The 16,650-nt window shown below is 44.9% G+C and overlaps 3 protein-coding genes across 6 annotated transcripts in view; 2 read left to right on the top strand and 1 right to left on the bottom strand.

The window, feature by feature from the left end:
* Window positions 1–1,007: 1,007 nt before the first annotated feature.
* ido1 (indoleamine 2,3-dioxygenase 1) lies at window positions 1,008–5,039 on the bottom strand. The gene is made up of 10 exons (XM_077715221.1): window positions 4,866–5,039; window positions 4,700–4,795; window positions 4,501–4,620; window positions 3,729–3,847; window positions 3,633–3,647; window positions 3,437–3,536; window positions 3,250–3,367; window positions 3,114–3,165; window positions 1,926–2,074; window positions 1,008–1,793 (listed from the first exon to the last, which is right to left on the bottom strand). Exons 1-10 carry the CDS (start codon window positions 4,947–4,949, stop codon window positions 1,396–1,398), a joined length of 1,251 nt encoding a protein of 416 aa, XP_077571347.1. The 5' UTR covers window positions 4,950–5,039; the 3' UTR covers window positions 1,008–1,395.
* A 2,434-nt stretch (window positions 5,040–7,473) lies between these two features.
* Window positions 7,474–14,063, top strand: rhobtb2a (Rho related BTB domain containing 2a). The gene is made up of 10 exons (XM_077715795.1): window positions 7,474–7,712; window positions 8,373–8,574; window positions 9,085–9,188; window positions 9,266–9,451; window positions 9,920–10,869; window positions 11,571–11,689; window positions 11,956–12,106; window positions 12,183–12,271; window positions 12,342–12,447; window positions 12,525–14,063. Exons 2-10 carry the CDS (start codon window positions 8,395–8,397, stop codon window positions 12,728–12,730), a joined length of 2,091 nt encoding a protein of 696 aa, XP_077571921.1. The 5' UTR covers window positions 7,474–7,712; window positions 8,373–8,394; the 3' UTR covers window positions 12,731–14,063.
* Window positions 14,064–14,281: 218 nt separating this feature from the next.
* pebp4 (phosphatidylethanolamine binding protein 4) overlaps window positions 14,282–16,650 on the top strand; it is a 42,121-nt gene continuing 39,752 nt past the window's right edge. For all 4 annotated transcript variants that reach the window (XM_077715078.1, XM_077715080.1, XM_077715079.1 and 1 more), the window contains exon 1: window positions 14,282–16,591. In XM_077715078.1, the coding sequence (XP_077571204.1) occupies window positions 16,589–16,591 (3 nt within the window). In that variant the 5' untranslated portion in view covers window positions 14,282–16,588. The remainder of the gene's footprint in view (window positions 16,592–16,650) is intronic.

The following is a 16,650-nucleotide window of genomic DNA, read 5'->3' as shown; positions in this document are numbered from 1 at the left end:
TCTAATATTTTTGGGTGTACCATTCTTTGGCTAATGCAGGGGGTGCTGGAGCCTAACTAGGGCCACCTGGTGGGGGACAACCTGAATGGGCGGGCCTCAATGAGACTTTTGAGAATGTTCCATTAGCTTAGCATGCTTTTTGGGGGAAAGTGGAGTACTCAGGGAGAACCCACGCAAGCCTGGGGAAGTCCACAATGGCGTGGCCAGTGTCCTCATAGCGGAAAGGTGAAAAGTTAACGTCCCCGGCGGCCACACACACACAATGAAGAAGACATCCTTGGAGATGGTCTTTGTTTGGCGGCGGCGGCGGGTTGTCAGGGAGTCCCCCCTGTCCCCAACGGGCCAATAAGGAAAGGGATGATTTGCTTTGGCGGTCCAAGCAGCTTCCAATCAGATAAGAGTGGCACATGTGAAACACAGCGCCGTCCAATTCTCTCCGTATCTGCGTCAGATTCCGCCGACCTTTGACCCTCGGAGACATTTTCAAGCACTTTTGGGGCGATTCTCAGCACGTTAGCGTGGGAGCTAACTCATGCTAAATGGAATCTTACATTTGCCACCAGCAAATTTGGCCATTGAAAAAGGAAAAATGTATCATTTGAAATTAAAACTGAGATTTTTTTTTTACCGGTGTGCTCTTAGCCAAACTGGGCGGGGCAATGACGCCAATTTAGCGCTGCAATATTTTGCTTTGCATGTCACATTTAACTGCTAATTGTCTAAAAGCACTATATTTGACTGCAATTTAGCCCCCAAAACAAGTCAAACTTATTGGCCACGCTCGATTTCAGCTCACCTGATCCGTATTCACCCGTCAAAAGAGCCACACGTGGCTTCTGAGCCATTAGCCCCTTACCTCTCTGTGATTGGCTGGCGACATTTTCAAGTCTCGCCTCCCCTTGCCAACCCTAACCCCTGACTATTCCGTTTTTTTTATAGATGTAAAACAATGTTTCTTAGAGCTCTTTTTCATATATTATCATGTATAGAGTTTACAAAATCATTTTTGAACTAAAAACAGAAAAAATGGATAAATAATTACAATGATTGAATTTAAAGGGGGAAAATCAGGGAATTTAATATACATCTATAATCTTCATTTAAATTTGAACCTAAAACAGAAAGTTGGCACTCATGATTGACTTTCCCGGGCCGCACAAAATGATGTGGCGGACCATATTTGGCCCCCGGGCCGCCACTTTGACACCAGTGGTTTAGCGTTTGAATTTAAACGGAAGCAACAGCCGCGGTTGGAATTACGCTCTGAGGTGGACGTGGGCCGGGGACCGACGGACTCGGCGGGAGGGGAGCGGGTTAAGCCCCGCCCCCCCACCGCCGAGACGTCTCCAAAAGCGCTCTTTTTTAAAAGGAACGGCCTGAATGATTGACAGTTTTTTACGAGGGGCCGTCTTGCTCGGTCTCCGGCGGCAGGACGTCTCGAGTCCGACTCCGGACGCTTTTCAAGAAGCTCATGATGCCGGTCCCGCCCGTGCCGCGCTCTTCCAGCGAGGCGGGGGCACGGTGCAAGGCCGACTCGGCCGCCTCGGCCCGTCGGTTCTGATTCCGTAGCTGTCGGGCCTTGGCGGCGGGGACGGTGATGAAGCGGGAGACCACGGCGATGTGGTAGCTGCGCATGGCCAGCAGCTGGGCCACGCAGTCCCGGAAGGCGGCGGTCAGCCGCTCGTCGGCTCGCCGCCGCACAAAAGTCCTCAGGGGGGGTTGCGCCGAGATGTCCTGGATCAGTCGCTTGTGGGCGGGCAGCATGTAGTCCCTCATGGACGTCAGGAAGACACCTGGGACAAGCCGGTTGTTTGACAACATGACAGAAAGTTTACTGTTGAAACCAGCTCTCAAAATTATATTAACCCGGGCAGCCAAACGTCCAGGCGACCAAACGTCCGGCCACACTGTTGGTCTAGTCTTACCGCTCTGGGCCTCGTGTTCGACCCCCAGTAGCTCGTCGAAGCAGTGTAACAGGCTGCTCTGGGCCGCGCTCCCGCCGGAATACTCCACGGGTTCCGTCCCGACGCCTTCGTAAAGCAAACCTTTGGGCAGGCACGGGTTGTCCTTCCACCTGTGGGTCCCAAAAGGCCAAATATGGTCCTGTTACAAAAAAAATATCTGTGGAAATATTTGGAATTATGGCTAATTTGATCCTAAAACAGAAAGTCAGCCCTCATGATTGACTTTCCCGGGCCACACAAAATGATGCGATGGGCCAGATATGGCCCTCGTGCTGCCACTTTGACACACGTGCCCTATTCGTAAAGTTATTAGCATCTGTAATTCATTTTGACTTGGACGGACTAGCGACGATAGTTTTGAAGAGAAATGTTATGGGAAAAATATGCTATTTGTCGCCATCATTTTCTGAACCGCTCATCCTCACAAGGCTCGATAGGGACTAGCCCAGTTGACGTTAGGCACCCACCAATGAATATGAATATTCCTAGTTGTGCCCTTCTGCTCTTTACATTTTCGGCAGAAGTCAGCAGTGGAAGCAAAAAATAAGCGCCGGGAAATGTTGCCCTGACAACATGACGTAACAACGTTCAATCAAGAGCGAAGAAAGGGATTATTATTTTTCAACTTGCAGAATAGCTTCAGTTTGCAATCTGAAACGGAGACAACCATTAACTTCTATTTCCAGTTTCTCCCTTTTATATACTCATTGGAAGCGGGGAGGGAGGATGGCTTTTGTGGGCCGGGAAACGGGATGTCTTCCTTCCTCGCCTGTTTATGGGCGGGCGGGCGGGCGGGCGGGCCTCCCACTGGTGGGACGTGTCCGTAAAACTTTGCTGAGGCGCTATGCTAATCAGATGACCCAAAATGGATGTATGGATTCAAAACGCAGATAGATACGTTTCAAACGAGAATAAGATTGACGCTAACCTAGGCCAGAGGTGGCCTTAACCACTATAATTTTGAGAGCTGGTTTCAACAGTAAACTCTCTGTCATGTTGTCAAACTGGGCGACCAAACGTCCAGGCGACCAAAGTTCCGGCGACCAAATGTCTGGCGACCAAACGTCCGGCGACCAAACGTCTGGCAAAAACAATGTATACTAGGTGTTGACATCCACAAATGTCATCCAAAGCAAAGATTGCCCATACCCGGATAAAAAGATCCTCATGATGCCGTAGAAGACGGATGGATCCACGTGGACTATGTGAGAGAAGAATAGCAGGATAAAATCAAGACATTGGTTAGAAAGAAAAAAAAAACATCCCGCGGAATCCTGCCGGCTACCGTGCATTAGTCTGAGGCAGTCGGCCATCTTGCTTATAGACTCGCCGATGTCTCCCAAGGCTCGGACCACCGCTGGGACATCCCCGCCTCTGACGCCGTTGACCACTTTTGGAATGCTCTGCCGCAAAAAAGGCTTGGTCAGAACGGAGCGCCCTCCAGTGGACGACACGGGCAACAGCGTCTTCACCCTCAGAGCCGGAATGGCCGCCCGTTCCACCATGAGAGTGACCAGGAAGAAGCCCTTGACGCTGGGACCGCCCGGGATGCCAAGGACCAGCTCCAGGTTCCTGCGGGGAATGGGGGGCGGGGCCAAGCGAGCATTAGCACCAGATTTTTAGCCGCCGCCTTTTTTTTGAAGGGCGCGGAAGGCCGACTTAACTCACTCCATGTCCAAGGGCCTGCGAGTACAAATGAGAAGGAGAGGTGAGCGTTTGGAAAGATGGCGGCGACCACGGCGGCGACCAATCGTTTGACTTCACCCCTGGGGATCCTTCTTGCGCCAGTTGGCCAGTACGGCGTCGGCGTGGGTGAGAATGGGGGGGAGTCCCAGGCGTTGAGACAGCTCCCAGTATGGAACGGCCAGTGTACGCGGCAGCATCTTGGAGAAAGAGATTGACATGCGTCGGCCATCTTGGCACAGGGAACCTCTTTTGCATTCTCCAAAATGTCCATTATATTCCCAGTTGTATCGACTATAATCCCTCATTTCCACCTCAAGCTATCAGTGTAGACACCGTGCTCTGCGACAAGAGTTTGCTGAGGAGGCATTGTCTCCCTCTAGTGGCAGTCAATTGCATCCAGACTTATGGAGACATCCATTTATTTCTTATTGGGAGCAGTTTCTTATGTCGTCGTTGATGATTTAACCAGAAAAGTCACCTTCTAGCTTTAATACAATGAGGCACGTTTCATTACTGGATTTTAATCGCTTAAGGCACAAGTGTCAAAGTGGCGGCCCGGGGGCCAAATGTGGCCCGCCGCATCATTTTGTGTGGCCCGGGAAAGTCAATCATGAGTGCCGACTTTCTGTTTTAGGATCAAATTCAAATGAAGAGTAGAGATGTATATTACATTTCCTGATTTTTTCCCTTTTAAATCAATCATTGTATTTTTTAATCATTTTTTCTGTGTTTTTAGTTCAAAAATAGTTTTGTAAAATGTAAAAATCTTTTTAAAAAAAGCTAAAAACCTGAAACGTTCGCTCCCTACAGGCCAAGTAGAGGTACGACAGTATTTTGAAGAGCTACAGACCTTGACCGTGTTGTTGTCACCCTCCTGCCAAACGTATCCCATAGTCATGACTCCCAGGGCCAAGTGGGCCAGTCTCAGTTCCCGATGCCTCCTTAAGAACTGGACGCTCAACTGCGGCATCTGCCCGTAAAAGCCAAAAAGCCCAAAAGCGTCCACGCCGTGACATCCTGCCTTTCTCCGCCGCTTGGTCAAAGCTCACCTGGTGTATACGTGAGCGCAATTCATGCGCCAGAACAAGGTCCGGAACTTCACGGGCCACGTCCATCCATGGTTTGTAGTAAGCTGGAAGCTCTTGCTTCGGATTGGGGAATTCAACCGTTACATTTCGGCCAGAAAACCAGCCAACGGCGTGGCGTGGAACCTACCAGAGGCTCCGGTAGAATGAAACCCAGTTCCTCGGAGACGTGGTACGCATCCAGAGAGAAAACGGGGTCTTCGCGGGCAGCCATGGACGGCGGGGGGCAAGACGGAGGGAGCCAAGTGGCCCGCCTGCCGTGGGGACGCCTGGCCAGACCTCCAGCGTGGCGGACTCCGGCACAGAGTTCAATAAAAAGGCCCCGACAGTGTCAATAATTACACAACAACCGTCAGCATGCACACGGAGGAGACCCTGACGTTTGCGCAATCACACACATCAAGACTGGAAAATGGATTCACTCTTACGGGGGGTTTTAATTAAGTCATGTGTCAAAGTGGCGGCCCGAGGGACAAATCTGGCCCGTCGTATCATTTTGTGTGGCCCGGGAAACTCGGGAAAGTATAGATGGATCTTACATTTCCTGATTTGCTCCCTTTTAAATCAATCATTGTCATTTTTTAATCCATTTTTTAAATGATTATCATTTTTAATGCATATTTTCCTTGTTTTTAGTTCAAAACTAACTTTGTAAAATCTAAAAATATATTTAAAAAAAGCTAAAACAAACAGATCTATAAAAAACTGAATATTCAGGGATTTTAATCCAGGTCTTTTCATGGATTTTAACAAAAAAAATGTAAATATTCTGTGTAAAATGGTCCTCGTGAAATCAAGTTGACTTTAAAGCGGCCCAAAGCCAACCAACCCGAGTGTGACACACTTGTGGTAAGTGGACATTTCCCGAGGCGTCAGGCACCAGATAATAAATTCCCATGCCGCCATGTTTGCGCCAATGTGTACTCAATCATGGCGCTTTACTTGTGTCGCTGTGTCATTGGACGCTTTTATGTCACCAAATGATTGATTTGATGTTTGCGGGATTCTTCCTTTGGCTTTTTACCACATTTTTCTTCCTCAGCGTGACGTTAGCCACAATTGCCCTCAAATGGGATGTTTTTTATTTGGTTTGAATCCTCTGGGGGCGCTACTAGGGGTCATTTGTTGCTGTTTTTATTGGTTGCACAGACAAATAAGAGCTAAAAAAAACACTGATTTTCCGTTAGATGACTGGAGATGCTATATTTTGTATAGAAATGATTGAGGTTTGAAGATAAATAAAGTGGCAGCAGCCTCATCTGCTGGTGAGGCCTTAACATTACAGTGCAAAGTGTCCAAAAAATGTTTGGTTTTTTTTGCATATAGGCATTTGCATTGATTTTCTAAAATCATATTTGTTGTCATTTAGATTTAAAATCTCCTCAGTTCATCTTTTTGTTCACATTTGTAGTTCCATTCACTTATATTTAACTTTGAATATTTTCAGGGGACTCTAATGATCACTGCCTGATCTCCCGGTCAAAAGGAGTTGGACGCCTGCCTCTGAAATGTGAGTATATTCTCATTTTTATGACTATTATCATTGTATGTATACATTAATGCAATTATGATGAATAACTTTTGGAATATATCATATTTTTTGGCCCCATAATCCAAAAGGTGAGGCCTTTATGAAGGGGAGCCTTTTTAATTAGCATAAAATCGTCAATTACTCTAAAAAAAGTAACTATATGTATATGTAAATGAGCTAACTTGCAATGAACTCTTGGCTGGAAACGCCATTTTTCTTATCCTGTTATTGGCAGGTGGAGTGTGTTGTTAGTCAGCCCCGAGCGAGCGAGCGTTAGTTACGTCATTGTGTCATGTGTCATGTGATCTCCAAAGCACCCAGCAGGAACAGATTAAAAGAGCACCTCTTGTTCCTTCGGCTGGACGGAGGCGGGCGGGGCTAGCACACGGATAAACCAGGAAGTCGCTTGTTGAAGGCCAATTTGGCCTAGTCCAGACATGGACAAACTATGTTTCATATGTACTGTTAACGGATGCACTTTTTTAGATGTATCCTATCTTGTGCTGACCCCGCCCATCTGTCACATTTTCAAAGTCAATGTGGCCCCCGGGCCAACACAAGATAGGATACATATAAAAAAAAGTGCATCCGTTAACAGTACATATGAAACAGAAACAGAAAAAATGACTCAAGTATTAATATACTCATCACTCATCATTCAAGTAAAAAGTATAAAGTACAAAGTAAAGTAAGTAAAGGAATGTATTAAGAAATATTAAAATGTCATTTAAAAAAAGATAGAGGGGCTGGAAAACACCAAAAACAAATAAGAGTGGACAGACCTACTGACCCTGGCTTCCGCATACAGGCGCCATCTTGGGGAAAGAAAAAAAACATTATTTGGACAACGTCGGTGGGCCGGATTAAAAAGCCTCACGGGCCGTATGTGGCCCGCGGGCCGTAGTTTGCCCACCCCTGTGAGAGGAAACCGGAGTACCCGGAGAAAACCCACGCAGGCCTGGGGACAAGATGCAAAGTCGACACAGGTGGACCGACGGAGGGATTTGTGACTTAGTCTTCGAGAAAGAATAACAACGCCGCCGGTGGCTTTGGCTTGAGATTGATGGCACTTTCAAGTGGATCACCGTGATCTCTCTCTCTCTCTCTCTTTCTCTAACCCAGACCTACCTCCGCCCCTCCCTCCCTCCCTCCTTTGCTCTCTACCTCCCTCCTCCTCCTCCTCCTCTTCTTTTCCCCGCCTATTATTAGCCACCGACGCGGCTCCATCCCCACGACGGCGCGCAAGCGACCGGAAGCATCGCGGCGTCCGTCTCCTCCTCCTCACCGAATCATCTTCTATTCTCTTCTATTTTTTTTAAAGCCTCGGCTCAAAGATGAATTTGGACGCGGCTCGCCGTCGTCACCGCCAAGGAGCGATCGGCATCCGGCGAAGTTGCGCTTTGCCACCGTCGTCGACCCCGCGCGGCCCTTCCTCACGTCCTGACGGTAAGCGGACGCCACAAAAAAAAAGAGACGCGTTTGGTTGCGATGCTCCAGCGGCTCCCGAGAGTCGGCGTTACATAACCCATAATGCAGCACGGCCTCCTCATGACGAGGAGAGAGGCGGCGATCCCGAATGGGCGTCGTGAAAAAACCCGAAGCAGCCTATTTGGCATTATGTCTGATTAAAATCGGAATAAATCTAATAAATAGCAAGGAATCGGAATAAATAAGAGGGGGAGGGGTGAGGAAGGGAGGGGGTGGGATTGCTCTTGTATTGACTCACAGACGTTTCATTATTATGGGATGGCGTTTTCATGAATGAAGGTGTTTTGGTTTTTTTTATGAATGGGCGATGATGCAATTGTTCCCTGTGGAAGAAAAAAATCTACTATGTGGATTACGGTAAAATGTAGAGGTGGAAATTGTGTTTTTTAGTCAAGGGACAAAAAATCTGAAGTTAATAAATGTCAAATGTTCTGGTGGCATGTGCATGTGACTTTCACTTGATGCTTTTTACAAGTAGAATAAAGAAAGTCTCTTATTTTGATCTAATTTTCCCCTTAAAATGTTAGGACATTGGCATCTCCGTATTTTATGGACTATAAGTCGCACTTTTTTCTTGTAAATGATTCTAATTTTGCTTTGTTTTCTGCCTCCGTCCAGCTGGCATTTGACGGATTGTGATATGGACTATGAGAGGCCCAACGTGGAAACCATCAAGTGCGTGGTGGTCGGAGACAACGCCGTGGGAAAGACCCGCCTCATCTGTGCCAGGGCATGCAACGCCACGCTCACGCAGTACCAGTTGCTGGCCACGCATGTGCCCACCGTCTGGGCTATAGACCAGTATCGAGTATGTCAGGAGGTGAGGGTTGGGGGGTCTTTACATTTTACACATTTCAAATCATTTCTTATAGATTTTTAGGGAATTTCTGGGTTTGTTGCTCATTTTCTGCTGATTTAGCCACAATGTCAAGATGTAATATTATTTTGACTAGTAGAGATGGTAAGGCACAGGTGTCAAAGTAGCGGCCCGGGGGCCAAATGTGGCCCGCCGCATGATATTGTGCGGTCCGGGAAAGTCAATGATGAGTGCCATTTTTCTGTTTTAGGATAAAATTCAAATGAAGAGTTTAGATTTATATTATATTTCTTGATTTCCCCCCTTTGAAATCAATAATTTTCATTTTTTTAATCAATTTTTCTGTGTTTTTAGTTCAAAAATCTTGTGGTAAAATATAAAAATATATTTAAAAAAAAGCTCAAATAGACATTGTTTTCGATCAATTAAAAAACAGAATATTCAGGGTTTTTAATTCAGTTCTTTGAAATCAATATATAAAAAATTTGATGAGACTGCGCATGTTTTTGCAAGGTTTTGGAGCGCTCCCGAGATGTGGTGGACGACGTCAGCGTTTCCCTCCGACTTTGGGACACGTTCGGAGACCACCACAAGGACCGACGTTTTGCGTACGGCAGGTGAGGAGAACCAAGGTTGCCAGTTTTTGCTACTTTGGCACTCATTTTGAAATCCCTCCTGTTTTTTTTCCGTTCAGGTCCGACGTGGTGGTGCTGTGCTTCTCCATCGCCAACCCCAACTCTCTGTACCACGTGAAGACCATGTGGTACCCGGAGATTAAACACTTTTGCCCCCGGGCGCCGGTCATCCTGGTGGGCTGTCAGCTGGACCTACGCTACGCAGACCTGGAGGCGGTCAACAGAGCGCGGAGGCCCCTGGCCAGGTTCTCACCGTCATTCATTTCACTTTTAAAGCTTGTTAAGAGGAGGGGAGTAGACCAGGGGTGGGCAAACTACGGCCTGCGGGCCACATACGGCCCCGTTACACTTTTTAATCCGGCCCGCCGACGTTGTCCAAATATTTTTTTCCCCCGAGATGGTGCCATCACGCGGCAGTAGCTCTGTTCACTCTTATTTGTTTTTGGTGTTTTCCAGCCCCTCTATCTTTTTTAAATGACATTTTTTAATATTTCTTAATACATTCCTTTACTTACTTTACTTTGTACTTTATACTTTTGACTGGAACGATGAGTGACGAGTATGTTAATACTTTTTTTTCAGTTTATGTTTCATATGTACTGTTAACGGATGCACTTTTTTAGACGTAGTGTATCTCGTATCGGCAACCAAACGTCCGGCGACCAAACGTCCGCTCCCCTATTTTTTTTAACATGCGCCTTGTCCCCGGGCAGACCCATCAAATCCAACGAGATCCTCCCGCCGGAGCGCGGCAGGGAAGTGGCCAAGGAACTGGGCGTCCCGTACTACGAGACCAGCGTGGTGGCCCAGTTCGGCGTCAAGGACGTGTTCGACAACGCCATCCGGGCGGCGCTGATCTCCCGCCGCCACCTGCAGTTTTGGAAATCCCACCTGCGGAACGTCCAGCGTCCGCTCCTGCAGGCGCCCTTCCTCCCGCCCAAGCCCCCGCCCCCCCTGATCACGGTGCCGCCGCCCCCGAGCGCCGCCGAGGAGCACCCGGCGGGTCTGCTGGAGGACCCGCACTGCGCCGACGTGATCCTGGTCCTGCAGGAGCGCCAGAAGATCTTTGCGCACAAGATCTACCTGTCCACCTCGTCCTCCAAGTTCTACGACCTGTTCCTGGCCGAGAGCCGGGGCGAGGAGACGGAGCGGCCGTGTCGGGGCGGCGGCGCCCTCTCCGGCCGGGAACTGCTGATGCGGGCCGCCAGCTTCGACGTGTGCGAGAGCAGCGACGACGGCGACCGGGCCAACCTGAGGGCCTGCACCAGCGACGGGACCCTGAAGGACTCGCAGGGGGGCCGGCGGGGGGGCCGCCTCCTCTCCTCCTGGAGCCGAGCCTTCGTCAGCATCCGCGAGGAAGTGGTGGACGACCCTCTGACCTACAGCCCCAGGCCCATGACGGTGGTCCACATGGACCAGTCCATGCAGCCGGGCCCCTTCCGGGCGGTGTTGCGCTACCTGTACACGGGTCAGCTGGACGAGAAGGAGAAGGAGCTGATGCACGTGGCCCACATCGCCGAGTTGCTGGAGGTGTTTGATTTGCGCATGATGGTGGCCAACATCCTCAACAACGAAGCCTTCATGAACCAAGAGATCACCAAAGCCTTCCACGTACGCCGGACCAATCGGGTCAAAGAGTGCTTGGCCAAAGGAACCTTCTCCGGTAAATACAAACTGAATCTATGTATTTTCTCTTGTATTCTTTAATATTTTTAGCTACTACAGTAGAATTTTACACAGACGCTGCCTTGTGGAATTTTACAGCAATAACACCTTTAGCACTGGTGTCAAAGTGGCGGCCCGCGGGCCAAATCTGGCCCGCCTTATCATTTTGTTTGGCCCGGCAAAGTCAAGAATGAGTGGCGACTTTCTGTTTTAGGATCAAATTCAAATGAAGAGTATAAATGTATATTATATTTCCTGATTTCCCCCTTTTAAAATTAATAATTATCATTTTTTAATCCAGTTTTTCTGTGTTTTTAGTTCAAAAATCTTTTTGTAAAATCTAAAAATATATTTAAAAAAAGCTAACATAAACATTGTTTTAGCTCTATAAAAAACGGAATATTCAGGCATTTTAATCCAGTTCTTTAATCCATTTATTAAAAAAAAAATCTAAATATAATATCTAAAATGGTCCGGCTTAAGGGGAATTCAAAATAAAATAACGCATTAAGGAAATGCATTTACTTTATAACTTGAAACATTCGCCCCCTACAGGCATTCGTAAGTAGAGGTACGACTTTTCTGCTTGATGATTATTTTAATGTAGTTGATTAAGCCCTAAGAATATCCCAAAGTGGTATTTTGACCATTTCATTACTGTATCTTGAATGAAATAAGAGCATTTTTGTGTGTGTATAGATGTCATTTTCAAGTTGGACGATGGCACCATCATGGCCCACAAGCCCTTGCTCATCTCAAGTTGTGATTGGATGGCGGCCATGTTTGGTGGACCTTTTGTGGAGAGTTGCACCAAAGAGGTAAAAACAAGTTTTTCTTACCCGAGACTATTCGTCCGCCGGGTGACTTTCACCCTCTGCTCCGTGGACGCCGACGTGCTATATAATTACTGCCGGATCGATTCTTGCGTGTCATTGGATGAAATGAGTGCGGCGCCACTCCGCACAAAAGACAAAGCGCCATTGAATTATAATCTGGCAGAGGCGTCGTAATGGAATTTGCTCTTCTACGGTTTCATTTTCAGCAGCAACATCGATGAAAAAGTGAAAAGATGCTCTTCTTCTAGGTTTTGTTCCCCAACACCACTCGCAGTTGCATGAGGGCCGTCCTGGAGTATCTTTACACGGGCCGATTCTGTTCCCGTTCTGACTTGGACGCCATGGAGCTCATTGTCCTTGCCAATCGTCTATGCCTCCCCCACTTGGTGGCGCTCACAGGTACAGTACTAATGTTTCTACAGACCCAATATTCAGCTCAGAATATACATTGGGTAATTGTGACCCTTTTTTGCAGAACTCTACACGGTAACAGTATTAACCGAGGCGGCAATGATGGGCGCCGACATTGACGGAGAGGTCTTGGTGTACCTTGACATGGCTCAGGTAATGCCACGGTAGTCACACTTTTGTCAGAGATTTGAAAATCAGGCCAATTGTTTTTCTTTGGGTGTAGTTTCATGGCGCCCAGCAACTGACTGGCTGGTGCCTCCACCACATCTGCACTAACTACAACAGCGTTTGCCGCAAGTTCCCCAGGGACATGAAGGCCAAGTCCGCAGGTAACCTGCCTGAAAACCACCATATTCTCATCCTTCCCCTGCTTCATATTTTCTTTTGTGCTCTCCAACCAACACAGACAACCAAGAGCACTTTGAGAAGCACCGATGGCCGCCGGTGTGGTTCCTGAAGGAGGACGACCACTACCAAAGAGCACGTAAGGAACGCGACAAGGAGGACTACTTGTACCAGAGGCGGCAGTGTAAACGCAAGTGGCTCTTCTGGAACCTTCCGTCGGCTCCCAACTCCAACTCTTCTTCTCCCAGTTCGTCCGCCATCATTTGAGCATTCGGTAAGCTTTGAGACTTGGGACTGGCGGCCAATGATTGACTGATTCAAAGTAGAATCTGTGTACAGTTAGCGAACGCAGGATACGAGTTATCAGTGTTATGTTGTCATGTTTTGAGCTGAATTCATAACCAAGTGCTGCTTATCAGCTGCCACAACCAGCAAATCAACACACAAGCCCAGTCTCAGAGATTTAGCACTTTGTCCTTAAGTCTTTGTACAATCTAGCGCACAGAGAGTACACTTGGTCGTCATTGACAACAACAACAACGGGAATTGCGGCTGCAGTTACAGCCATTGTGACACTATTGGCGCACTTGTTCTCTCTCCTGGATGTTTGTATTCACCTTGTAGCGCTAAAAGTCAGTATTAAGTGTCGTGATCTTGTCCGTGGACTCCAAAAATGCGGCGTTAGCTTGCGATTCCGTCAGCGTGCTGGGATATACACCGCGTACGTATACCGTCTTACACCAACGTGTGCTTGCTAGTTATTTCGTGTTACTCGTCTGCCACCATTTTAAGCCAATCAGAAGTCGAGATGATGGATATATTCTCATTGGGGCTTATTGTCCAATATAAACAAGACGTTGTCATATCGTGCTGGCTAGATTAGAATTTTATATCATATATTTAGGAAAGTAGCAAGCACAGACACAGAAGACATTGTAGACCTAGCTAAAAAAAACTAAAACCCTTATGCTCACCCCTCTATGGGCAGCCGGTAGGGGACACCCAGAATTGGTAGCCACCCAATCATAGGCCACACTGAGACAAACAACCATACATGTAAAGACAAATTAGTGTTCAATTAGCTTAGCACGCTAACTCCCCAAAGAAAGAGCCAGGAACCCACCGAGGATTGAACTCTTGATCTCAGAACTTGCTTACAATGTGATTGGACAGTCAGCTCCCAATCAGAATTCGTACTGAATCCCGACTCCTGATTGGCTCAGAATCGTGGCGGAATAGCAACGTGAAACGAATAGCAAGCGTACACTTCCAACACCTTATACTACTTGTACACACTATTTCACATGACACGCGCATCTAAAACATGTTTTACACTTTCAGTATTCCACCTTAAACTTATGAAACATGTTTTAAACTGTCGGTATTTCACATGACGCTAGAAATATGCCATCGATTGACGACAATATGCGAGTAGTCACGAAGGTTGTTGTATAGCGATCATGCTGCATCAGCAATTACTTAAGCGTCCTTCTAGGTCTGCATTTTGGGGTAAAGGTCAGTAGTCCTATCTTACTGTAAACTGTCCTCGGAACGAATTGAAGAGGCTCTTATACAAAAATGATTAAATGCACACACATATATATATATATATATATATATATATATATATATATATATATATATATATATATATATATATATATATATATATATATATATATATATATATATATATATATATATATATATATATATATATATATATATATATATATATATATATATATATATATATATATATATATATATATATATATATATATATATATATATATATATATATATAATAGTGTCACAGAATAACTCCAACAATCGCTAACCGTTAGCCTTTTCGTTACACGCCAGAACCCAAGACCGCGTCGTCATTTCGAGTTGTTTCCGTTGATTTGTGTGTCTTTGTTGAAGATCTCGTACGAGATGGCGTTCCAAGCGTTTGTGATATTCTGTGAAAAAGAGGATTGTAAAACTGAATGTTAGCGTTAGCATAATGTGCAGTTAGTTGCATTGTATTGAGCAGAGCTGCGCGCTAAAAATTATTCATACTCCATCCCGCAATTTAGACTTGACGAATGGTTTACTACGTGAAGCTATTTATTTTGGCGGTGACTCATTTTGCTGCCTCCAATTACGTCAAGGCTACTACCACGTATTCTATACTGTACAATAAGGATAGAGTAGAGAAGATTCAAATAGAAACGCCATAGGACACGTCTATTAAGGCTGTATTTCCCAAACTTTTTGGAGCTGAGACACACCACCAGTGGAAAATCGACAACTTTATTAACCATATAAAGTCATTTTCTTATTTTTTAATCAACAGGAATCAAATAAATACATTGGATTTTCAATATCTATTCTCAAAAATTAATTGAATTTAATTTTGGAATAACTATAGGGTGAAAAAAAGAAGACATACTTGAGTTTAAGCCGCAGTTCAAGCCAAACTAAGAAAAAAGTGTAACTTATAGTCCGGGAAATACGGTGTAAACTACTCTAATATTACAGAAAAAATTTATTGGAATATTCAATTTTTCTTTTTTGGGGAATATTGTAATGTAAGACTTCTTGGCAGATAATTCTGCAATAATATAGACACTTTATGCTAACATGACTCTACATTTACATTGCTACTCCGTAATATAATAATAATTCTGGTAAAAAAAAATCTCCTCCCAGTGGTGTGTTGCATATATAAACAAGGCATTTACTTTTCGGAATCTACAGCTAATTTTTTTGCATCAAGGACACCTCACGCCTTAATGTACAGTGTCAGTATGGTATTGAATGTAAAGTAGTGTTGCTTTAGGAAATAGACATTTTATATTTTCAATTGTGGATGAAAAGAAATTCACGTTGCATATTTCATTTAATGCCCACAACACAAATTATGGTCAAGTCTAAGCTACGTTAAAAAGAAAATTATAATAATAATAAGCATCCGTTTGCAGCAGGGATCTTAAGTTTGATTTCTTCAATTATGAAAAATAGTATGGCTATGGGAAACAGACTTGGAAGTCATAATTGTAAATAATCGCAAAGGATATGATCTGCTATTGCATAGTTTGTTTTTGTACTATGCCTCTTGAAATGTCTGACTTTGAAACTTGCACAGCTTACCAGGTTCTCATGAAATGACGTGGAAAAATTGGATATGTAAGCAACATCAGGTTGAATGAAAAGTGGAAAATCAGATGGAATTCATCCTCGGGCCCCTTTTCATGTGTTTGGGTGCTAATATTGCCGCTGCGGAAAAGCACAAACCAAAGGGAGCTTCAGCAGCGACAGGAATTCATTAATATGTAAATGCTGCACAATCACCACTGCATAGTTTAAGAGGCCTTGTTTGGAAATTATGACAAAAAAAATAAGAGAAACTTAAAAAAAAATGAACAACAATTTAAAAAATAGAACTTGAATGTTTTCTCAGTGTTCAAAGCCTAGATGACATTTTCCTTGGTCATCAAATGGTTTTTGTTTCTCAAAAAAAGAAGCTGTTTTTATGGTTTATTGATCTGGAATTGTGTAGCATGTGTTCCTGAAAATAGGTCAAAAGAATTTATTAAATAAAATACGGACCATTATTTGCAGCCTGTGTGTGTTGGAAGTGTTTAACCCCATTTATTGGTTAAATGTCTAATTTTGGTGATTAAAAAAACACAAGTTTAGAATGGTTGGTAAGTAAACAAAACTTATAATGACCTGACATAAAATTTGTTTTGCCAATGAGGGCGCTGAAAGTCTAATTAGTTTTATTATTATTTTGCAATATTCCGTTTCCCCCGACTGTAATATTACATTTTTGAAAAATTAATTTAAATGTTTTGTTTTAATTGAGTCTCCTATTAAGGGTTAAATAACATTTCACCTCCTTGTTTACAAAGTGTACAGTGTTTTGTCTGCGTTTTGAATAAACTTTATTAACAACGAGAGCAGAGGGTTAAATAGCATTTCACTTCCTTGTTTACAAAGTGTACACCCAAAGTGATTTGTCTACGTTTTGAATAAACTTTATTAACAACGCAGAGCAGACATTCGATACCTCGCTGGTGTTTTCAACTTGCCACTGAGAAGTTATCATCTTCAAAGGAAAACAACTTCAACGCCATGGTAAGAACTTGTGACTCTCTTATTTGTAAAAGTATGAAAAAATGAAAGCTTTGGCTAAA

This window comes from Stigmatopora nigra, chromosome 4, assembly GCF_051989575.1.
Source record: "Stigmatopora nigra isolate UIUO_SnigA chromosome 4, RoL_Snig_1.1, whole genome shotgun sequence".
NCBI lineage: Eukaryota > Metazoa > Chordata > Actinopteri > Syngnathiformes > Syngnathidae > Stigmatopora > Stigmatopora nigra.
Note: the sequence above shows the minus strand (reverse complement) of the source record. Positions and strands in the feature narration are given on the sequence as shown.